The 25,520-nt window shown below is 42.8% G+C and overlaps 1 protein-coding gene across 1 annotated transcript; it reads left to right on the top strand.

The window, feature by feature from the left end:
* LOC115110551 (uncharacterized) lies at positions 1–25,387 on the top strand. Its single transcript, XM_029636305.2, has 18 exons — positions 1–2,308; positions 2,838–3,110; positions 3,203–3,529; positions 4,874–5,137; positions 6,607–6,855; positions 7,205–7,528; positions 7,781–8,023; positions 8,803–9,026; positions 14,122–14,416; positions 14,529–14,948; positions 18,967–19,101; positions 19,335–19,664; positions 19,985–20,089; positions 22,975–23,142; positions 23,696–23,962; positions 24,136–24,468; positions 24,583–24,834; positions 25,047–25,387. Exons 1-17 carry the CDS (start codon positions 2,248–2,250, stop codon positions 24,831–24,833), a joined length of 4,269 nt encoding a protein of 1,422 aa, XP_029492165.2. The 5' UTR covers positions 1–2,247; the 3' UTR covers position 24,834; positions 25,047–25,387.
* The last annotated feature ends 133 nt before the right edge of the window (positions 25,388–25,520 follow it).

Genomic DNA, 25,520 nt, shown 5'->3' with positions numbered 1-25,520 from the left:
GACAAAGGGCAGCGGGAGGAAAGCTGAGTGTTAGTTTCCTCAGCTACAGCTCTGAAAATGTCTGTCCCATTTGGTAACTATTTACTTTGCCTTTGACCTTGTTGCTTAGATACGCAGAGCCCCTGTGTGGAGATTAAAGTTTCCTTTTGGCTGGTGGTCAATAACAATATCTTTGATCTGTCCATTTACATTGAATACTATTGTTCACATTGAGTGTCTGTGTATGAACTTTCTATAGCGTTTTTGGACATTGACTAGAGACTTTCCATGTGGATGTAGGACATATAACACAGACTCAGAATGTCTTGAGAGCACTACAGTATGAGAGCACTATTGAATAGGGAGTGTGTCGGAGACATGACTGGAATTCAAACACTTGTTTTTGCAACAAGAACACACTGTTTGTTCTTATGGGGAGTCCAGTCCTCCCCTGTATATAACTTTGTCTCTCCTCTCCCTTCACCTCCCCTTTCTCTGACAACTAGCTAGAACAGCCTCTGACCCTAACTCAAGTCTAGAACTCTGCTTAGAAATAGCAGCAGCTGGTATTTTGTAAATACTCCTCTTGTTCTGATCCCCGGGTATGACTTATCCTCACCGTATCTATTAAACACAGACAAAACCTGGGCTGATGGATGATGTAGGGCTAATAAATCATCTAAAAGGCTTGAGCTTTAGCTAAATAATTCCATTGTACTAGTCCAGACGGCTACTGTGACTAGACCGAGGGACCCATTCAGACGTGTAGCAGATACACCTTTTGATTGGATGGAGCTCTTGAGTGTCTTCCCACCTGCACTTGCCCACCTGTGGGTTGCTATAAAGCCTGTATAGTGTATAAGATAGTGAGGCATTTCTGTGTTCTCAACATCTCTATTCTAACTAAATATCAGTCTAAGTCAACAGAGATGTTATTTGTGGATGGAGCCATCCCACCGCCCACTACCTCCCCCTCATCTGATGACTTATTATATCATCACCACTTCACCACTCAGTTCTGCATCCACTCTACAAGAGCACACATCACATGACCAAGATATTCAGTACTTTCCACGAGTCTCATAAATAGACAGGAAAGTGCAGAGAGAAGCTGGAAATAACAGTTAATTCTAGAATGCACATAGATTCCGCACTACTGTGCTAATTTCAACACTATGAAAAATGATAATAAAAATATGAATATAAATATTCTGCAATTAAATCGATGCAATCAATTGAGCGACTGTTCCCCTGAAATAAATAATATACACAACAAAATTAAAAGACAAATGACTTATTATGTCAATTTGATGAAACTGTTCATTTTGTTTGAAATGGAAGAACACAAACACTGCATCACATTGTCTAATGCTAGTCAGTGGGTGTCAAACTGTGAGCTGGTGACCTCAGATGCTTAGACATATAGCCTTTCAGAAAAAAATGAATATTCCTATTTAAATCTCTAACTTGTCATATTTCATAAATCTTTTTAGTTTGGGCTAAATTATATGCCTATTACTGGTGTAGTTCTCTGAATTGTTTCATTTCTTTCTGAACAGACAACAGTAATTCTATAATTTTGGCAAATGTATTTCAATGTATCAGCGGTGAAAGAAATGATGAATAGCAACACTGGAGAGATGACAGTTGCAGGCTCATGCCTGTCAGAGCAGAGGGAGAGAGATCACAGAAAGGGAATGTTCTATGAGAGATACAGGCGCAATTATGTTTTTTACCACAACAATGGCCACGCGTTGGTCTATAGGCGATACAATGTTGCGCAAACCATAAACTCTGTCCGGCCCTTTTTTTAGATGCAGGATAAATACACAGCAGGCAACTTGAATGAACTCTGATTGCTTTTACTATCATTTTTACATCGCAAACAATGGAAAGTATGTATGATAAAAGAGAGCTACCGCATCCTTGCAAATGGGTTCCAGAATGAAACAGTCCAAAACGAGGTTCCGGGTCCTGTTCCATGGAAATTCCCTAAAGTTACATTGATCGGTTTCTTGAGCTTGATGGTTGAAATCGTTCAAAGGGGTCTTCCAGTAAAGAGCACGTGACTTCTCACGATTTTTCGGTCCTGTTCTTGTAATTCAATACAGAGCCAAAATATAATGTGAGACAACTGACCGCTGCGCCTGTTGAAGAGTTGGGCTGTGTGCATGTGGGGACTGGACATTTGGACATCAGACACTGACCACAAGGAATACCTACATTTTTCTACGTCTTTCTGGGAATGAAACATTAGTTTAATATAAAATGTGTGAAATAATATTTAGTCGGATTTTTCTTGGGTTTCCGTTACTTCTCTGGATGGCAGGTAAAGTTAGTTTTGTTATACCGTTATTGAAAAATTTAAGAATTTCAAGCAGAATAGAAACACAGATAACGCTAAAATATTTGACATTCCAGTTTTAAGAGGGATAGGAACAATAGCCGCCTTGGTTCGCATTAAAATCCACAATAACTGGATCGTATTTCATAGTGGCCAAAGATATAAACTAAGAACCAATAACACGTTTTGGAATAACCAGGAGAGGGCAATGTAGTAGCGGATAAAATCTGTATGCTCGCAGTAAAGATTATGTGACATGACACAAAATTTCAATTTTTTTGTCTTAACGGTTATGTCTTTGTCCAATATACTACGTTGTAAACTTTTTTCCTATATTTTGATTACTGATTAGAAACTGCCTTCTGAAAAAGGCAACTAATTTGAACCTCTTGTTAGTTTACCATTCTGCATTCTAGGCTTAGACTTGGGATCGTTTATGTTTAAAGAAACAGTATGTCTGCTTGAGAATGCAAATGAGCTGATTATGGTCTCTGTCATGTGGTCTGACCTGTAGGTGGGCCTACACATGCCGCCTGTCCTATTGAGCTCAACCCTCTCACATTGGTGGTGAGATATGGAGACTCAGTCTCAGTCAACTGCAGCACATCATCCACAGACTATGAGGGGATGGGCTGGGAGGCCACATTAGGAGGTACAGCTTTAGAAGAGGTCAACTATGTCATCTGGAATGTGGAGAATTTGACAGACTGGACAATACAACCTGTATGCTACCTCACACAAAAAGATGGAGAGCAGTGTGTGGAAAAGTTCCCTGTCATTCTATACAGTAAGTTGTTTTTCTTTTGCGTCTTGTACTGAGTTTTGTCAGTGAAAACAATTGTTTTTTTCTCTCACTATATACAACTATTTTGTCTCTAGAGACTCCAGGCAGCGTCTCCGTCTCTCCTCAGAGACACTCTGGTCCCATGGTGGAGGGGACACAGTACCAGCTGCAGTGTGACATCCAGAACGTCGCTCCTTTACGGAGCCTGGTTGTGAGGTGGTACAAAGGGAATGAAACTGTAAAAACTGAAACATTTCACAACTCCACGAGGATCCCAGTGGATGTGTTCTCCACGCTTAACATCACCCCCAGGAGATTTGAGGATGAAGTAAAGTACAGATGTGAGGCAGAGCTGGACCTGGGACCGAAGGGACCACTAGCTTCTGTCCTCTCATCACAGACTCTTCATTTTGCTGTTTACTGTAAGTCTTTTTGTTTTCTTTTTGGGGTTGGTGGCCCTGCGGGGCTGTTCAATGTTGGTCCTGGAGTGCCGAAGCACTTCTGGTTTTCCTCCTCTCTTTCTAACAAGGGACTAATTCAGACCTGGGACAATTTACAGGTGAGTGCAACCAGGTAGAAACAAAAAAATGGAAGTGTTTTGGGCCTAAGGGATTTCATTTCACATTCTTCAAACGATCCTAAAGTGATGTCATTGACCCTTTTGTTTGATGTTAACTTCAGTCTGCAGTGCCTGTAGTCTGTATCAATGGCAAAACTGTCATCAACCAAAACAGCTGTGAAGTCCTTGGTTGCTGCACCCATTGCAACTAGCGGCAGGATGTGGGGAGTGCTGACAGGGGAACTGTAGTTCTGCCTGGATGACAGCTTGTGGTGGCTCATCTTAAAGGGGAAGGCAGCCATTATTTTTGTCTGCGACATATTGCCTGACAACTCAAACTGAATTCTTCCACTGCTCTATGTTCGCTACAAACTTCCATCTAAAACTGCCATTGTTGAAGTCGTTTGTAGTGACGTCAAAATGAGGGGTGTTCTACAAAGTAATCAGCGATTGGATCAGCTCTAACCAATCAGAGTATCAAAGCCAATGAACAATTTTCAAAACACCGCTTTACCCACGTGTTGTTCTGGCTCTGGCCCAACCCATTGGTTTCTGGGACCAATCAGAATAGTTAGAATATGTTTGCGTTCCTCAAATCGTCGGGGAGGTAGTCAGATCAAGACTTACTGCGGAGGAGAAACTAACATCTGTGGGAGTGGTGTAGCATTTTGGGTAGTCAGGTACGGACTATTAGTGTGTTCCAAGAACTCCAAAATTCCAAACGATCACAACAGCAATTTGCATGTGTTTTTGTCTCTCCTAACTTTCTATTAGCCTTCATTGTACTGTTAATTTAACAGCCTGCTGAAAGGTCTCTGTCATTTTCCCCAATACTGTTACTATACTTATTGAATGCCCAAAATAGTACAGCATAGCTGAGTACACAGCCCATAACCTGAGCTGCACTGTTGAGGGTTATCCTGTACCTGAGGTCATTTGGTACAATACAAATAGTATTTAACATCTTTGAATTGATTTAGCTGTGCTTGATTGAGCTTATCTGTGCAATGGAATCAATGTAATAGTCCCAAAAGTCCAAACCCCACCCATGTAGCAATCCAGACAGGCCCAAGCAAATATGCAAAGTATTTTAATGAAAATGTAAAATACTCTTTGAACCCAGGTCTTCTGTCCATATTTGTATTTTCTATATCATCGTCTGTTGTATTTTGGTCTTATTATGCTCATGTCACTCTCGTGCCTCCAGTCCCACCACAGAACATTCTGGAGCTGAGGGACACAGAAGTTGATGTTGGTTCCCCTACTGGGCTGAATTGCTCCTCAGATGGGAACCCCCGGCCAGAGTACTCGTGGACTTATCACCGGGCTCCCAACGTGAAATTGAAGAACAATGATGGGGGGTCCCTACTGACCATCGAGCAGGCCACAGGGGAGAACATAGGGACTTACACATGCCACGCCAGTAATACCCTGGGAAAGGTATTTCAAATAGCCAGGGTCTCTGTCAGAGGTAAGACCTTCACCAATTATAATCAATTATTGGATTTTGCCTGTCCGGATGCTTAAAGCGCTTTACATAGTAAGGGGGACACTCTATGTGCTGTATTCACAGTTGCATTTGTCATCTTTGCTTATGCCTACTGGACATTATGTCATTGTTCAGTGACGCATTTGGATATGATAGTCTATTATAATATGATACTATCACAATTTAGTGACAGCAAATATGATGAGGAACATGCATTGAAATCAATATTACTGGACTGTCCCTTTAATACCAGGAATAAAACTGCGCTCAACCAGTATTTTACTGGAGAGAAAAAAAAACAGTATGCCTACAGCTTTGTTTTCCCAAATTAATCTCTGCTTTCTGGAATGTCGTTATGTATAGCCTATCTAGGCTATTGATGTGGTTTCTCGTTCCATAATTGAATAACACATTTAGAAACGGCCTGGTGCTTGTGGGGGAGGGTTGTTTTCCATTATATTTAAGAGGGAGTGGAGTTGAGGGATAGAGTGAATGTGCTGTGCTGGCTGCACTTTCGTTAAATAAGTCAACAATTCGGCGCCGCTCGGCTGTAACTTCCAATGAACTAGAGAAAAGCACTCGAATATATATATATTCAGAGGCTGCTAAATAACGGGCCGATAGACATTCAGGCGGCTTACAAAGCCTCGAGCTCAGGCAATGAAGGATTTGTACCTAAATCGCCTTATTTCATTGGCTTTGACTTTAGAACTGTTGTCGCTGTTGAATGGATCAGAATCAAGTAAGTTTTTGTAGCGCACTGAACGGGAAGTGATCGGTGGTGTCCACTATAGAACATGTTAACGTGCTCATCGTCATACAAATTGCCTGACAACTTTATTTTGTTTATTCTAAAATATGATGAGAAAAAAATACCACACTAGTAGACGCACATTGTTGAGATGAAATAGGCTACAAAGGTAGACATTGGCTTATTTGCCATAACCTGGCTCTGTGCTCTCTGATTCTGAGAGTCAACATTATGTATAGAAATACTATTCCTAGGTATTTTAGTCATATTCCTTAATCCAGCAATAGTGTTAAAGAACCACGGAAATGCGTGCGCAAACACACACACACTAAACCCCAGTTCATTGAATAAATAATTGCTTAACTAGTGGAAGTTACATTGAAGTTACGTAGAGATGTGCTTCATGTGAAGTACATTATCGATGGAGCTTATTAGGGGAAGGGAGAGTGACATAAAAGCTCCACTAAAGAATGAGATGCAAAAAAAAGTCAATTTTTGTGAAGGAAGTGTATCCTTCCTGGCTCATTTTCCTGTATTTTGGTCTACTGAGTCACTGGCGGCTTTCAGCTGAATGTGACATTTGACCACCCTTTACCCTTTTTGCTGCTGCTCATTGAAATATGATGTGATTTATTGTTGGATATTACCAGGTATTTAAATGATGTAATTCATTATCTCTCTTTTCTCCTAACTCTGTAAGGAGCGGAGCCGGTATGTCCTATCAAACTGATCCCTGAGAGTGTGGTGGTGAAATATGGATCTCCAATCTCAGTGTCGTGCAGAAACACAACCAGTGTTGAAGAGATCTACTGGACCACAGGTCCAGAAGTTGTCAATGACACTACCTGGAGTGTTTTGGAACTCCTAGACTGGGACATAAGGCCTGGTTGTAAGGCAACCTTTCAGGGGATTGGAAGATGCAGTAAGCCTCTGCACATCACAGTATACAGTAAGTGAAGATGCTGTCTTCCTCATTCTCTATGTCAGAAGAACAATGTCTCTATCCGTAAGGGGTATCTTCTATATCTGGCTGGTATAATATATTATACTGTATATTGTATTATATGAACATTGTGAATGGCATTTCATGTTCCTGTTGTACCGAAAAGAAATCTGTGACCCCAAAACCGCAACACCTACCGAGGGGGTTTGGTGTACCGTTACACCATTATTATTCACCATATGCTCTTACACATATTTATGGTCTCTTTTTTACTGTTTTGTATGAACTTCTAGTTGTTTTTAAAGGTTGGTTTTCATCTTGAAACACTATTAAGTCTGAAAATTGTCTTCCACAGAGACTCCAGACAACGTCTCCATCTCTGTTCTGAGACACTCTGGTCCCATGGTGGAGGGGACACAGTACCAGCTGCAGTGTGACATCCAGAACATCGCTCCTCTACAGAACCTGGTTGTGAAGTGGTACAAAGGGAATGAACCCTTAGATAATGTAACTTACAGTACTGTCAGTAAGACACCAGTGGATGTGTCAGATACTCTGATGATCAGCCCCAGTAGAGATGATGATGGAGCTCAGTATAGATGTAGAGCAGAACTGGACCTGGGACCAGAGGGACCACAGCATACAGTGACATCAGAACCTCTCAGCATTACTGTACACTGTGAGTTGCTGAGAACTGTTCATATATACAAACCATGCTAACGTTGTATAACGTGTGATAATGCATTAGCTCTATACACATTCCGTAAGTGTGTAATGTTCGACGGTGAAGTCTCACTCCACTGTCTTTTAATGTTAGAAGAAAATAATCAAACTTACAATTGTGTTTGTTTCCTTCACTGCAGTAATTCATTCAAGAAATGTGTTTTCATATTTTCACCACCTGCCTTTTTACTCCCTCTCTCTCTCTAAGATAAGCCATGCATCAATACATCTCGACTGCCAGTGAGGATACCTGTGTTCAGGGGCTATCCTGAGGAGTTAGTGTGTGAGGCTGAGGGTTACCCACAGCCCAGGATAAAGTGGGTCTATGACCCAGCGAAGCATGTCAGTGAGGCGGGAGGCAACCTGACTGTCTTTGAGGCAGGGCTCTACAACTGCACCGCCACCAACATTGTGGAGACGAGCTTCATTGTGGTAGAGGTGGTTTTAAATGGTAATCAAACCTTTATTCAACTGTATTAAACCCTCTATTTACTGTTTATGAAAGTCTTGTAGACTGTTTTCTTCTTGCTGGTCTGCTTCCTCCTCCCATCTATCTGGTCTCCTTTCTCTCTCTGTGTCTGTTATTCTTTGGTTGACTGATTAATGTTCTCTGAACAAATTGTATTAATAGCTTTTAACTATGCAGTTTTTCTCATATGTCCTTTACCCGTTGACCAATCCAAAACCTCTTAGTTACTGGTTTCTGAACTGCTCTCCTCCTGCCACATTCTGTAGTCCGATACATGTAGTACATCTCTGTTGTGTGAGGGAGTTTGAACCAAAGCTGCAAAACATGAGATGAGGGGACAGTATATTTTTGTGCACATATAAAATCAGGCATGAAACAAACTCCTTGGGAAGGGCAAATGGTGAGGGTAGGTAGAACTGAGCATCATCCATCGTTCATTGAAGAGTGTTGGGTAAAGTTGTTGAATATTTGGCAGTTTAGCTCAGTACTGACTTTCCTTGTAGAAGACTATTTCAAGGTTAAAGTTGAGCAATGTCCCCACTCTTACGGTATGTTGTAGATCTACTCTGACTGGTGGGATCATGTAATATTATGTTAAGTAATACGTGCTTATTCTTTCCTGTTGAAAGAAGTAGTAATAAATCAGTGTATTGACACTTCTCTATTTGATGGTGAAAATGGTTCAGTCTGAGGTGGCGCCATAACGTTAACAGAGTGTGATGGATTAATGGGTGTTTGTTGTTTTGTTTCTCTTGTCACAGAGGACTACCTGCCCCTCATAGCGGGCTTCGTGGCCTTCATGGTCGTGGTCATCTCGGTCATTTTCGTCTTCATCTACTCCATCTACTACAAGAACACCAAGATGGGCCGCTACAGCCTGAAGAAGGCCAAGCTCAGCAGCACGCCCAACGGCAACGTGGCGCAGAACGGCGGCCGGGACACTCCGCTCCCGATGACTAAACTGTCTCAGCCAAACATCAACTTTTAAGAGAACAAGCTTTATTGGGATGAGCCACTCTTTCCCCGCTGAGAGACTAAGTGACTAAGTGAGAGACCAAGTGGTTGAGGTGGTTGCGGGGCTGGTCACAACTCATTCAGCTGGCAGACGCCGGTCTGGAGTGTCTCCTGACTCTCCTCCAACCTCCCTATGCTTCATATGCACTCCCTTTCCTCTTTAGCACTAAGATTTTAAGTACAGATCAGTCCCTCTGTTTCCCCTTCTACTGAAGAACCCGATGAGGTAGAATAACCTCTGTTTTTAGTGTGAGCTTTATGATCTATTCTACACATTCAAAGTGTAGCTGATGTTCTCTCTGAAGGACAAGAAGAAGTAGCAGCGAATGGACAAGTTGAAATCCCTCTTTGGAAATTGGCTTAATTGAAATGTATTTTTTATATGACTGGTTTTGGAAAAACTGGTTTGTATTGCATAAGCACCAACAAGGACATTGTTATGTCATTTTGAATGTCTTTTTTTAGTTTGGTCTGATGACAATGTAATTGCTGTCACATTATGCAATTGCTTGAAGAGCAGCACATGATTGAAATTGTGAGAATGTTCACTTTGCCTGGATGTGATGTCTTGCTCGTGACAAGAAGCTTGGAATGTAACCCTGCAGTACAGTGGAGGCTGCTGAGGGGAGGACGGCTCATAATAATGGCTGGAACGGCGTGAATGGAATGGCATCAAACACAAGGAAACCATGTTTGATGTATTTGATACCATTCCACTAATTCCACTCCAGCCATTACCACGAGCCCGTCCTCCCCAATTAAGGTGCTACCAACCTCCTGTGCTACAGTATATGCACACAACTTATTTAGGTTGTGAGCACAATGATCACTGAAACCAATTAATATAGCCAACATGTGAAAAGTATTATTTCCCCAGAGTGTGAATTATTCCATGACATTCAGGGGTCTTTATTTTTTTCGACTTCATAAAAAAAGAAAATTGGTGAGGGGGCCCAATAGTAAAGATATATTTTTACAGTAAACATGTGTTACCTTTTAATGTGGCATGAACACTTAACAGTCATGATGTTTTCATCTGATTCTCAAACAAATCACTTCAAAAAGTATTAAGCTACCTGTGCACTTTTGTCCACAAAATAATTCCAGCTTCCAAACTGTGCAACCGTCATTTCACAAAGGGAAAGAGACATCTGTTACAAAATACCAAAAAGTGTACTGACATTCAGTGATTGTAAGGAAGCCTACACTCTTGTAGCCTGAATTCATTGATGAGTCTTGTTGACAAATGTATATTTAAAAAAAAAATTCTGGACACCTGAAAAGGGGCTGAAATACGGGACACAACTACAGCTGTCTGTCCCAAGCTCATGTGAGGGCCCAGTTGAAACAATGTTGCAATGCTCAAAACAGACATCAGAGAGGCAGACAGGTGGAGAATGAATGCGATTGAAAGAACCTGAACCAGGTTAAACCAGCGGTGAGCTCATTTAGGGGAGCTCATGTCTCATTTGAGGGTCAGAGCTACTCTGTTACTACTCTACACTGTTCCACTGCATCTGGAGTGTTCAGTGTTTTAACTGCATCACTGCAATGCCTGACTGCATGTGAGCTCTGAAGGTGTGGAAGGGGCAGTTGGTGTGTGGTTGCTCTTCCTGTAAGCAGATTGAATCAAGCCATTCTTATCAAATGCAGGAGTCAAGAGAAAGCCTGGAGCTCAAGAGTAATGTCAATACTTTTTAGGTCCCACTGCACATTGTGGCTTAAAACCTTTGTAATTACATGGTAGTTACATTGTTACATAGTCCTTACAGCTGATATACCGGTTTGTTATACAGTTACAGGTATGTAACACTTTTTAATTACATGGTAGTTACATTGTTACATAGTACTTACAGCTGTTATACTAGTTTGTTATACAGTTACAGGTATGTAACACTTTGTAATTACATGGGTTTGTTATACAGTTACAGGTATGTAACACTTTGTAATTACATGGTAGTTACATTGTTACATAGTACTTACAGCTGTTATACCGGTTTGTTATACAGTTACAGGTATGTAACACTTTGTAATTACAAGGTGCCCATATAGACTCACCGGACAGTTTATTAGGTACACCCCCCAATTCACGAAAATGGATCACTCCTACAGACAGTCACCTGGCTGTGGCTTGCTATATAAATCAGGCAGACGGGCATCAAAGCATATAATTAATGTTCGATTGAACGTTAGAATGGGAAAAACGAGTGACCTAAACGACTTTGAGCATGGCACACCAAATCCAGTATCTCAGAAACGGGCGCCCACGACCCATCCTGCCTGGTGTCAACAGTACAGGCTGGTGACGGTGATGTATCACCGTCCAAACTGCAGCAACTGCGTGATGCCATCGTGTCAGCATGGACCAACATCCCTGTGGAACATTTTTGACTTGTAGAATCCATGTCCCGAATAATTCAGGCTGTTCTGGAGGCAAAGTGTGTCTGACTCGGAACTAGATGGGTGTACCTAATGAACTGGCCAATGAGTGTATGTAACTGCAATGTAAATGCATACGTTTTAGGCTACTTCATGTAAACTCAAAGCCTTTTGTGTATGTAATATAAAATATAGAACTGTATATTTAATAAAGTCTGTAAAAATGAGTGCCTCTACATTTAAGGGCCCATAGAGTATGTGGAGAATAGATTGCAAAGGGGGGGCTTATAGGGAAGAAGAGAACCATTAATATTGTACAAAGGGATGGTCAGTGTAGATTTTCTACCAATATTGGTCCTCTGGTTGTTAGGAGAGTGAGTTTCTCCCCTGATCCCCTTTCACCACAGTATGTAGCCTACACAAACGTCTGTGGAGATCTTTTGTTTCACAATCCTCTCATGTAAATACTCCTGATTTAAGAAATTCATTTGTATTAATCTTTTGTATAATATTGCTTTGAGTTATCATTAAAATATTGAGTTTTTTATGATGATAATTATTGTTGTATTGTGAAAATGACTGAACAAATAATTGAGCAAAATGTGTTTAATATTTCTAAAAAATACTTTCCTTTTCAGAAAGTAAATTATATATATATTTTTTAACTGTTACATTTCTAGCCACAAAATGTAAATTAGGCCCTATGGCTTTTTATAGCCCCAATAGGCCTAGAGAATAGCCCACATACCCCATATTTCTTTTGTGAATTGTGTATGCTCCCTGGAGATCAATTTATGATGCTCTGAGTCAGTGGTTCCTTTTTATAGTCCCGTACCCCTTCAAACATTCAACCTCCAACTGCATACCCCCTCTAGCACCAGGGTCAGCGCACCCTGGATACCCTACCGGCCAAGCCCTCCGTAACCCAGACGACGCTAGGCCAATTGGGCGTCGCTCCACGGACCTCCCGTAGCGGCCGGTTACGACAGAGCCTGGGCGCGAACCCAGAGTTCAATAAATGTATCGTGCCGCCCTTAACCACTGCGCCACCCGGGAGGCACGATACATTTATTCAACATAAGAAGGTGTGAGTTTTTGTCACAACCCTGTTCGTGGGAAGTGACAAAGAGCTCTTATAAGGACCAGGGCACAAATAATAATTTAATAATAATCAATCATTTTGTTCTTTATTTAACCATCTTACATATAAAACCTTATTTGTTAATCGAAAATTGTGAGTAACTCACCACAGGTTAATGAGAAGGGTGTTCTTGAAAGGATGCATATAACTCTGCAATTTTGGGTTGTATTGGAGAGAGTCTCAGTCTTAAAAGTACCTGCATAATTGGGCACCCAACTCACTCAGGTGCTTCGCTATATCACATTTGACATTGTGCGTAAGCTTGAGTTCATTTGCACACAAAAAAATAATACACTAATTGAAAGACATCTGTGTTGTCCTTGTTAATGCAGACAGAGAAGAGCTCCAACTTCTTAATCATAGCTTCAATTTTGTCCCGCACATTGAAAGTCCATGTAATCCTAGATTCAGATCATTCAGGCGGGAAAAAATATCACCCAGATAGGCCAGCCATGTGAGAAACTCGTCATCATGCAAGCGGTCAGACTGTCACGCTCTGATCTGTTTCACCGGTCCTTGTGATTGTCTCCACCACCTCCAGGTGTCGCCGATTTTCCCCAGTGTATTTATCCCTGTGTTTCCCGCCTCTCTGTACCAGTTGTCTGGTATGTTCCAAGTCAACCAAGTTCTCAACACCTCCTCGTGCACTCTCGCGTCTACCCCGTCCGGATACGCACCAGGTTGTAAGCGCTCCTGAGATCTAGTTTGGTGAAGAAGCACGCACTGTGCATTGACTCAATCGCTGTGGCTATGAGCGGTAGGGGGTAACTATACCTCACAGTGATCTGGTTCAGACCCTGATAGTCAATACACAGGCGCAGACCTCCCTCCTTCTTCTTCCCCCCCAAAAAACTCGAGGAGCCGGGTGAAGTGGAGGACCGAATGTACCCCTGATGCAGGGATTCAGAGACATATTTTTCCATAGCCTCCGTCTCCGCCTGTGAGAGGGGATACACGTGACTCCTGGGAAGTGGAGAGTCTACCAGGAGATTCATTGCGCAATCGCCCCGTCGATGGGATGGTAATTGAGTCACCTTCTTTTTGGAGAAAGCGATAGCCAAATCAGCATATTCAAGGGGAATGCGCACGGTGGAGACCTGGTCTGGACTCTCCACCAGAGTAGCACCAACGGAAACCCATAAACACCTCCCCGAGCACTCTCGCGTCTACCCCGTGAGAGCCCTCTGTGGCCAAGAAACAGTGTGGTCATGACAAACTAACCAGTGTAGGCCTAGCACCACTGGAAACGCAGGAGAGTCAATAAGGAAGAGACTAATTGTCTCCCTGCGTCACCATGCCCTGAGGAGAGGTGGCCTCCCTGATCAACCCTGACCCTAATGGTCGACTATCTAAGGCATGAACGGGAAAGGCACAGCCACCGGAACAATGAGGATACCTAATCTATAAAATTCCCAGCCGCACCTGAATCGACGAGCGCCTTATTCTGGGAATGCGGGGAAAACTCAGAGAAAGTGACATACACAAACATATGTGCGACAGAGGGCTCTGGGTGAAAATGGTGCCGGCTCACCTGGGGTGACGCCAGAGTGCCCGGTCTGCTGCCTTGATACCCAGAGGAACCAATCCGGCACTGACCGGCAGTGTGACCTCTGTGGCCACAGATGGTGCACGAGCTGCCCCCCCCCCCCCGGTCTCCCTGCGCACCGCCCCTCCCAGCTTCATGGGTATCGGAGAGGGGGTGCGGGGGGATGGAACCAACAGGCCCCGATCTGAACGTCCGCGGGCAGCCAGCAGGTTATCCAGACGGATGGACAGGTCCACCAGCTGGTCGAATGTGAGGGTGGTGTCTCTGCAGGCCAACTCCCGACGGACGTCCTCGCGCAAACTGCAGCGATAATGGTCAATCAGGGCCCTGTCGTTCCATCCTGCGCTGGCAGCCAGGGTCCGAAACTCCAGGGCGAACTCCTGGGCGCTCCTCGTCCCCTGTCTCAGATGGAATAGGCGTTCACCAACGCCAACGGCGGGTGAACCAACGCCACAGCTCCCTCTCTCCATACGGCTTTGGCCCACTCCAGGGCTTTCCCGGTGAAGCACGAGACGAGGGCGGACACCCTCTCATGGCCCGAAGGAGCCGGGTGGATGGTTGCCAGGTACAAGTCCAGCTGCAAGAGGAACCCCTGGCAGTTCGCAGCCGTCCCATTGTATTCCTGGGGAAGGGAGAGACGAATCCCACTGGGACCAGGAGAAAGAGAGGCGTGTATTGGAGATCCCGGCTGTGCTGGTGGAGGCGCTGGGAGAACTCCATGTCTCTCCCAGCGGTCCATTGTCTGGGCAACGTGGTCCATCGCGGTGCCAAGATGGTGGAGCATTGCTGCGTGCTCCTAGACGCGCTCCTCCACCCCTATACCCAGGGTACCTGCTCCTGCCTACACCATAAGTTTGGTCCGGTATTCTGTAAGGGGTGCGTACTGGCGGCAGAGAAGTCAGACGCAGGAGAGCAAAAACCTGTGTTTCCAACGGCGCAGTTTAATAATAAAAACCCACCGGAAAACAGAACAATCAATAACCAGACATAACGTGCACAAGCACTTACAATTAACAATACCGGACAAGGACATGGGGGGAACAGAGGGTTAAATACACAACATGTAATTGATGGAACTGAAACCAGGTGTGTGGGAAGACAAGACAAAACAAATGGAAAATGAAAGGTGGATCGGCGATGGCTAGAAGACCGGTGATGTCGACCGCCGAACGTCGCCCGAACAAGGAGAGGGACCAACTTCGGAGGAAGTCGTGACAGGTTTCATCAAGCTGTGAGATAATACTTTTGCACATATAACACACTGTGACTGAGAAAAGGCACTACTCCCACTATAAGTGAACCCCAAATCAATGTAGTTATCATATTTGCGCCTCTTCGATGGTCCAACGTGACAGGTGCAGGTGTAGTACTCCTGGCAGTAGCAGTACTACCAGTAGAGCTGGTATGTGTCTCTATTGACGTGGGCCTTACTTTTTTTTATTTTTTATACCATTTATCCATTTTCGAGCAAACGGAATGAGCAGCAGCAACTCTTGGCTACATACAGACCGCTAGTGGAATTCCCGCAAGAGAGTAAAAGTTAATGTGGTTGAATGTTAATTATTTGACTAGGCTACCTGTATTTGACATTGTGTTGTTATTTAGCTGAACACTGGATGGTTTCATTTTATTTTTGGCATTGAAACGAGGCTACTAAGGAGACAAAAACTCACCCAAATGTATAGCTGGAAAATTTAAATGGTTTGTTTGAAAATGTGAAGAATTTTTGGGGGGACAAAAAAAAATATATATATATATATTTTTTAATGTGAATCACATTTTTGTTTGGCGTACCCCCGACGGCATTGCTCGCACCCCTGGGGGTTACGACATCCCGGTGCTATTGTCCCCAATTTGGGAATACCTGCTCTGAGTATTTAAAATGTAACTCGTGAAAAATATGAAATATTTCAATAGGCTTTTTGTTTTGAAAAAGTCATATCCTTAAGCCTAATGAATTATAGAAGACACCCGAACACGCACTACGTTGTTCATTTCAAATAATCTCTCATAAGATTTGTTGTGTGATTTGCAGAACTTGATTTTTCTGGTACGTTGGTCATATGAGGAATCTACAGGATTTCAAAACAGCTGGTCATTATTCTGATTTTGCACAACAGTTATTTCGCGACGCGCTTTGGGTTCTCCGTCATCCCGGATTAAACGGAAGCCCATTCATTTTCAAAGAAGGACGCGAAGTGGGCGGAGAGACCATTGTGCGATGCGAGCATGGGCGAGGTATTGCGAACAGGGCGGGACAAAAATTCAGCTAAATCTGTATAACCATTAGCTTTGGGAAAGGTTAAAGTTCGTCGTTTACACGACATCCCGTTGCTATTGACTAATCGAAGCTCACTATGGTTTTTGCCCCAGTTGATACGTAGCACTATCTAGCTTACTTGCACAGACATGAGAGCGATGATTCAGGGTTGCCATGTAGGTGCTTTTCGTATTATTTGGCTACTTTGAAAACGATGTAGTGGGTGAAAATGTAACCTATTGGTTGCGGGTTTTAGGGCTACTTCTTTGCACCGCGGCCGCCATGACATTTCTTAAAAATATATAAATTGTGCAGCTCCGCTGTTGACTATCAGGCAGTGAGGCAGCCTGTTGCTGAGTGATTCATAAAAAATCCTACAATGTGATTTTCTGGATTTTTTTCCCTCATTTTGTCTGTCATAGTTGAAGTGTACCTATGATGAAAATTACAGGCCTCTCTCATCTTTTTAAGTGGGAGAACTTGCACAATTGGTGGCTGACTAAATACTTTTTTTGCCCCACTGTAGCTGGTTAGCCTAACATACCTACCTAGTTAACATGGGCTAGTTGATCAACTGTACATAACTGACATGCAGTAGCGTGCCGTGGTTCTGGGGCCTGGGCCTTCAGTGAAGTCCTACACAGTCCCACCCGAATTAATCCACCTCTTATTACCATCATTATGATGCCATGGCTCTAGACACTATACATTTAGACAGAAACGCAGTATAACCAGGCGTTGCGTCACCTTGAAATTGACATTTTTATTCAGAGAATTGCAGGGGAAGAGTACAATACCTTTTCATTGTGCAGCTTCGTTGCCCTGCGCGCTTGTTCGTTTAGCTGTAGATCCACTCGGGTGTCCCCAAAAGTTTTCTAAAGCACCAATGTTTGTAAGTGCCCAGCCGTACTTTGGTGTCTCGTTGCTGCCTTGGTTAGACAACTCAGGTTTGCAAAGCCAGTGTTGCTCCAAACTCCAAATCGATCACTTGCAAATAATAGGCATCCCCAGCAGTACAGTTTGCAGTGCTTCTCGGAGCCTGTGAGTCATTCATAGTTGAAAGTTTCCCGCCTGTGACAGGCTTTGTAGCGTCGGGGTCGACCTCTCCTGACAATGTCTAACTTTTCTTGAAAAGTTTGTCTTGAGAATGGCGTTATAATTATATCCTCGACCAAATCGATATCTTCTCCTTCCGCCATTGTGGGTTGAAAAAACAGCTTAGTAGTACGCAAATTAATTTGTTTATCAATTTCAGTTTCCTAGTTCTGAGACCTGCCCATATAGGCCCTGCCTCTCAATATTGGTAATCCAATCAAAAGACGTGCACGCACTACGCCTGCTAGCTGGCTCCTGTGTAACACTGGAGCCAGCCAGCAGGCGTAGTACCAATAGCCAACTCTAAAGCTGATTGGTTGACACTAAATTTTAATTTCCATTCACTTTAAGCTACAAGCGCCCGCACTGTTGATTCTGAAGGCCTGAGGGCAGATTTTAGACCCCTGGCAACACATGATGGCTGAATATGATTGGATAAAAGATTTAACATAAAGACCAGCCCTTCAAATCTCAACCTGGGGCTGGAAGCAGTGTAACCAAGAGGAACGCTATGAAATGAAGAGTGTAACTCTTACTCTGGGGAATAAATTAATACATATTTGTGGGAAAATATGTAAAAAAATATTTAAAAAATCTGATGATGTTTAGGCCAGCAGAGAAGGCCTTGCTGGCCCTGACGGTCCACCACTGCTGACATGTTAGAAATAGATCTCTAATGTCTGTCAGTGAATGACATAACAAGAGGACAACTTCTCATACACTACCACATGTAAAAAATGCACCTTGTGCATTCTACTGTTACAACTCTCAACCACATTAATAAATTGAAAACCTGAGTTTTTTATATTATTTATTTATAAAGTCGGGACACGTCAGCTAACGTTTTTTTTTGCCATTGTTTGCCCCATAGATTTTGTTTTAACGTTTGAGCCACTTAAATATCACATAAATACACATTAGACATGGCAAAATGTATCGAATAAAAATGCTACATTTTCTCTGCACCTCATGAAAAAATGTGTACAATTGCAGAAAATAAACTTTAAACCTGCAAGATTTTCTCTTCACCATAAAGAGGGGTGTGAACAGTTTGTGTCATGAAAAGTGCTTTTGCCCATAGAAATAGACATGGTTCGTGCGCAGGGTGGCGCGGGATGTTCCCCAATGCTGAAACGGGGGTCTGAGTGCAAAAGTTTGGGAACCCCTGCCTTAGAGCACTATCAATATTAAAACAAGTTTCATTCATTTACTCCCTTGTTCCTGACTTGACTGAGTGAACTTTGTTTTTTAACAACTAGCAGAAGCAATAGGCAACTTCCTCTGATTGTGAAATGTATGGCCACTTCAAAAGTTCAGTTTGCTTAGTCAAACCAGTTGTCTTGGCCAGCAGAGAGATTGTAATACAAACCAGCAAAAATACAAGCAAATATATATTTTTTGACAGACAATGTATTGTGATGTCAGTGTTATTTGATGGTTTTATGTAATCTTTGCCATGTTGTACCCATGTCATGTGCTCTGACCGGTAGGTGGGCCAACACATGCCTCCTCTCTTGTGCTCAACCCTCCCAGAGTGGTGGTGAGATATGGAGATTCAGTCTCAGTCAACTGCAGCACATCATCCACAGACCATGAGGGGATGGGCTGGGAGGACACATTCGGACGTACAAGTTTTGAACAAGATGTCAACATTGTCACCTGGACTGTGGATAACCTTACTGATTGGACAATAGAACCTACATGCTACATCACTCTCATTGACAGCGAACAACCCTCAAAAGTACTTCCAGTCATTCTCTAGAGTGAGTATTTTCCTCCTTGTGAATGTGAAAGGTATGTTTCTATTTAACTCTATATCAGCATTGAGGGTTTTTTACATTGTTGACCTCCTCTACAGAGACTCCAGACAGCGTCTCCATCTCTGTTCTGAGACACTCTGGTCCCATGGTGGAGGGGACACAGTACCAGCTGCAGTGTGACATCCAGAACATCGCTCCTCTACAGAACCTGGTTGTGAAGTGGTACAAAGGGAATGAACCCTTAGATAATGTAACTTACAGTACTGTCAGTAAGACACCAGCGGATGTGTCAGATACTCTGATGATCAGCCCCAGTAGAGATGATGATGGAGCTCAGTATAGATGTAGAGCAGAACTGGACCTGGGACCAGAGGGGCCACAACCCCATCCTACAGTGACATCAGAACCTCTCAGCATTACTGTGCACTGTAAGTTCCCTCTAGTCTTATTTTCAATCATTCCATTCATGTTTACAGCGGATCATTTAGTTTGATCTGATACCCTACTATGATATTTAACAGATTCGTCCAGTAATCTATTCTCATTCATCTCCTAATTTCACCTTCCCCAGACACTGAATCTTATGGGAACAGTCTATGTTGATTGATTCTTATTTCTCCTCATTCTTCAGACCTCCCCAACCTTTTCCAGACCTGAAGCTGAGACCCTGGACATCAGAGTGGGGGAGGAAATCACCTTAAACTGCACAGCTACTGGAAAGCCCACTCCTCTGTACATGTCCAAGAAGCTCTTTTCACACCCGCCTCCAAGCTCCCAGGAACCTACACCTGCACTGCCTCCAGTCAGATAGGCAAGATCAGCAAGACTTTCACTGTGAATTCCAAACCTATAGGTAGGATCATGTTTCTAATTAGTACCTAGTCTTATCTTTCTCACAAATGCTTCTATTCTCTCCTACTACCCCTCCCTCTTCTTCCCTCGCTCCCCCTTCACTCACTAGTGGCATTCATGTTACCTTTTACCTGAATGAGACTGTCCATTGGTACGGGTGCATCATCAGGTGACCACAAGTACTTTGTTACTTTGCAATTATTACATTGTTACTACTCTGTACATATGAAACTAACTACCATGGAAAAATGTTTTTCAGAACACTTCATCATTCTTTCCGTACCATGTACATGTGTTACTTTCTTAATATTTCCCATATAGACTGCTCTGTGAAATATCTCCGTTGACAGTATATTTAAATGTTTAATATTGCCAAATTGCTCCTGTTTCTCCAGGCAGTCGTGGAACCACTGCAGGGATAGTATTGGTCGTGCATGCTTTCTTTGCTCTAGTGTCTGTCTGCGTGGTGCATCACAAACAAATAAACTCTGCTGTTGCTGGGGCTGAGGAGCTTGGGACAGTCAGCTGATCAAACCCTCATTAACCACACCCTCTTCCTACAGGGGGCAGAACAACGTTCTGGGTCATCATAGGATCGGGCCTGGGCCTGACCTTTGTGGTCGTGATTGTCTATGTCGTTGTCAAACAGAGAGCAGGTCCCAACTCCATCATCTGACCAGGCCAGAGGAAGAGAATTTCTATCGTCAATGTGACCAGCAGGACTTCCTCAACAGACACTGTATGAATTAGAATATGGTTGTTTACTGAATTATTCTGATGGAACGCTCCAATCCTGCATGGCTTATAAATCCAAAGAGTGCTTTCTATTAGCCTACTCCAACCAATAGCTTTGTGCCATTTGTATGTGGTGTTGTTTTGAATAAGTCTTGGGCTGTGTCGATGTGAACATGTGGCGCGACACTACAAAGCATTCATTCACAAATCAAATCAATCAAATTTTATTTGTCACATACACATGGTTAGCAGATGTTAATGCGAGTGTAGCGAAATGCTTGTGCTTCTAGTTCCGACAATGCAGTAATAACCAACAAGTAATCTAACTCACAATTCCAAAACTACTGTCTTATACACACAAGTGTAAGGGGATAAAGAATATGTACATAAAGATATGAATGAGTGATGGTTTTGACTGGGCACAGAACACTATTTGAGTTGCCCGATGTAAACTAGCTTTTTACATGTGATGTTTGTGTATTGTGTCGCTAACTAACTATGTGTATATTGTCCATTTGATTTCAGCCTTGAATGTTGTTATATGCCGTATTTAACAGCCACTAACACTCATTCTCTACTTTATTTAGACATTTTTGTCAGCTTGCTTATGTTTATATGACCTGTGATGTGTGTGTTTCCATCTGACTGCTCTTCCGTTCAGACATTTAGTTCTCTCTTCGGAATGTCAATACTGTCAGGCTCAGCATTGTGTCAGAGATTCCGTTTCAGGAAGTCTTCTACTGCAACCTATTTAGGTGAGAATGATGCTGTCTTTCATTTCAATAGTGCTGCATCATTGGTTGAAAGTTTTGCATCGACAATGCAGGTGATGCATGCATACACAGCATTCACTGGTACAAACATCAACCAGTTATGCTCATTGAGTTAAAGCTTTGAAAGAATCAGTCTTTCACTGTGACATGTTCCTCTACTGTCTTTTGTATGCCATTGGGAACCTTTCTCTCATACATCACTGTAACACTGACACCTCCATACTAATCAGTGCAAACTAAGGTCAATTTAAAGAGAAGCATGAAAGTCCCTCTGTTATCCTGCCTACAGTGGCTCATATAAATACTTCCTTTTTCAGAATTGAGTGTGTGTCCTTTTTGTGTCACTCGGGTTTATCCTGGCGAAGGGGACTTCTGCCTTGCCAAGAAACACTTTGTGTGTGCAGCCTGACTGTTGCTATAACAACCTGGCTGCAGTGTAGACTTATAAGGGCAATTTGCCAGCACATTTAGCCCTTGAGGAAAAACCTTATATATTATACACACATGATCATTGTCAGAAACAAGTGTACAGTAGTGTACTTCCACAACAAACAAAGGCACAGGGTAGAAACACAAAATAGAGTCGACATACTGTAGACACTGAGGATTGGCAGCTGAGCCTTCTATAAATACACCCAATAAGCATCCAATTACTGAGCAATGTTTCTGGCAGACTGGTCACGCCGGTGCTGTTGTGCAGTGGTGGTACATTCTGATCACAGTGTGAGGCCTACACACTACATGCCGGAAAACTTGAGTCCAACAATCCAACCTGCTGAGTCTTGACAAAGCATGGGGTCTCCAAGCAGTGTGCGTATGGGAATCAAACATGCCCTGCAGAAAAGAGAGTAGAACTGCATTGTGAGTTCTCTCAAACCACCTATGTATATGAATCCACAGTCACACGGGAACTGTTTAGTTTGAGGCAAGGCAACACAGGTCATTGGGGTTTAATTTCAGATTAAAGAACTGAAAATTGTAACCGTAGCACCCTTCTGAAGTCATAGAACTCTATATGGGTATTTTCTAAAAACAGAACAGAGATGTCATCTGAATAGCTTGGGGTTGTGCTGCTGTAACAATACATGACAGCAAACAGAACTACAAAAGACCTAGCCTGTGATTCTAGGAGTAGGAATACATTTTGGGCTGAAATATATAATGGGTCTGATATATTAACTCTCATTGAACATGAAAATACAGATTCTAACTAAACCACAAATAATGAATAAAGGAAGAATTTGGGATGTAGGCCTAATGAGTTACCATTGAGGAGGTCTGGCCTTGATGCCTGTCAAACTTCCTTAGCCCCCTCTTCTCTCCCTCGGGGCCCTGCAGTCAGACACAGACTACGGTATGAGAGCCCTCGTTTGGTGAGGGAGGGCTTTTGTTAGTAATCACAGTTCACTTTGGAGTTGCCAAGCAGGACCAAGTCGGAATTCCACTCGCCTTTCAACTCCGACCATAGTGGACTTCAGCAAAGTCTGCAAAAAGATGGAAAACTACTTTCTAAAATGGATCCTAAACTTTTGCATGTTCTGCACCGGTAAGATGTTGCAAGAGACAACATTTTATTATTCATAAGATTTGCTTATTCTCTGTGGAGTCAAGGGTTATGGGACATCTGCAGTAGAGGCCCCCATTGTATCGACGAGTTTGTAGTTTGAAGACATGTTTGGCAATAGAATCGGTCATAAATGGTTTTAAAGCTCTTTGGCGAAATACTCTTATATAATATTGCAAGTATGAGTGTGTGAACTATTTACCTGTGCTTTGTCCACTGAAATTAAACTTGCAACCCAGAGAGGATGGCAAAGTGGAACCTGCATCCCACCCAATCTTACATCCACAGTGATACAAACAGATCATAAACACCTGCTAAAGTCACACAATAAAATCACTGCAAGCAACATTTTCTTTGTATTTGTAAATGTGATTTTATTTAACAAATATGAATGTTGCGGATATGCCAGCAATAATAGAACTCTCTAATTAGATTACGTGATGATCATGATGATAATGAAAAAGATTGTGAAAATGATGCGGATGAAGACAATGTAACGATGATGATAGTGATGATGATATTGTCCATGTCTCAGTGTCAGGTGAAGGATGCTCTCTGGAGCTGAAACCCTCCAGGGTGGTGGTGGGGTTTGGGGAGCCTGTTTCCGTCAGCTGTGAGGCCTCTCGCCCGGTGCGTGTCTTAGGCTGGGAGTCAGCCATAGGGGCAGCACACACCCAACAAGACCATGCTGTCCAATGGAAGGTGGACAGTCTGATCGACTGGATCGAGGAGCCTATCTGCTACGGAGTCTTCTTCACTGCACCCAGACAGTGTGAGGAGAAACTCAACCTCATTCTTTACAGTGAGTCAACCTGGCCTAAATAAAGCTGGCTTTTTATCTTAGCACAATTTAAGGCAGAGCATGGCTGTTGTACATGCATCAGGCCGTACTTCATAATAATGAATTCTATTTGTGACGACTACTACTAAATGTACGTGTTTTGCTTGATACACTAACCAGCTGATCTTTCACAGAGACTCCAGACAGTGTCACTATCAGCTCAGCGAACCACACTGGCCCCATGTTGGAGGGGAAAGAGTACCAGCTGCTCTGTGATGTCCAGAACATTGCCCCTGTTCAATACCTCACCCTGAGGTGGTACAGAGGGCAGACTGAAGTTTACAACCACTCTTTCTCTGATCTGACCCCAGCCTCCCCTGTCCAAGTATCCTCCATCCTCCTGATCACCCCAACCAAAGCTGATAACGGAGCCCAGTACAAGTGCGTGGCTCAGCTGGACTTGGGACCAGAGGGACCACAACCACCTCCTTCAGTGACATCAGAGCCTCTCAACGTCTCTGTGCACTGTGAGCCTATCCACTCAACCCAACCATTAATAGTTTCATGAGAAACAATGAAATACAATTGTGTTTGTGTATTCGTTTTTATGCAATATCCATCCCTTTCCCTTATTTTCTCAGACCCCCCATCCTTCCTCAGTCCTGAGGCTGAGACCCTGGACATTGGTATGGGGGATGAAATCACATTAAACTGCACGGCTACAGGAAGCCCCAGTCCTGTGTACAGCTGGCAGTCTTCAGATCCCAAAGAGAAGATGGAGGACCTACCTCTTTTTACCTCTTCCTCCTTGCTTCCAGGGACCTACACCTGCATTTCCTCTAATAAGATTGGCAAGAAGAGTAAGCAATTCATCATCAAGACTAAGTCTTAAGGTAGGAAGACACAGTGAAGGGGGCATTGTTAAATGCACACATTTAGAGGATAGAACTAGCACTCTCTACCATCACACTTGTTATAGAAGCCATTGTATGTGACTTTTCCCACAGTGGAGTGTTGGCTTTACAAAACAAAAGTCCACGTTTGGGGGATTAGCAGAGGGAAGATATTGTCTGTCTCTAATATCAATTGCATGGTTTTGTTACAGGTGTGAGAATGTCATCATTGTCAGCCAGACCATCGCACAGAAAAAAAGGAATCGCCTTACATTTTTAAAGACTTTGGTCATGTAATAGTTTATAGTAGCATATTGTGTTATGATTGATTATTGTTGTTGTTATTGCAACATAACGTATACTTTGATGTGTTTAAATATATATGTAGGGTATACATTTCACCTTCAGTGTGGAGAACCCTAGAACGAGAGGTAGTGTGAATAATTATATCCATTAATAAGCTATCCATTAACTTTATTTTGGAAATCTACGTTGTTTATGTTCTCTTTTTTACATGCATAAAAACACTAATAAAATGACAAATGTATATTTATATGGCCAGTTGGTTTTATTATTATCAATGATGGTAGGCTATTATTATTTTAAACTAGTAAATAATATTTATATTTCTTTTTTTTATTATAAAAATCTCATGCCCCACCCACATGCCTTTGCCTTGACGTTCT

The sequence above is a fragment of the Oncorhynchus nerka genome, linkage group LG26 (assembly GCF_034236695.1).
Source record: "Oncorhynchus nerka isolate Pitt River linkage group LG26, Oner_Uvic_2.0, whole genome shotgun sequence".
Taxonomy (NCBI): domain Eukaryota; kingdom Metazoa; phylum Chordata; class Actinopteri; order Salmoniformes; family Salmonidae; genus Oncorhynchus; species Oncorhynchus nerka.
The sequence above is the reverse complement of the archived record's forward strand: the minus strand, read 5'-3'. Positions and strand labels throughout refer to the sequence as shown.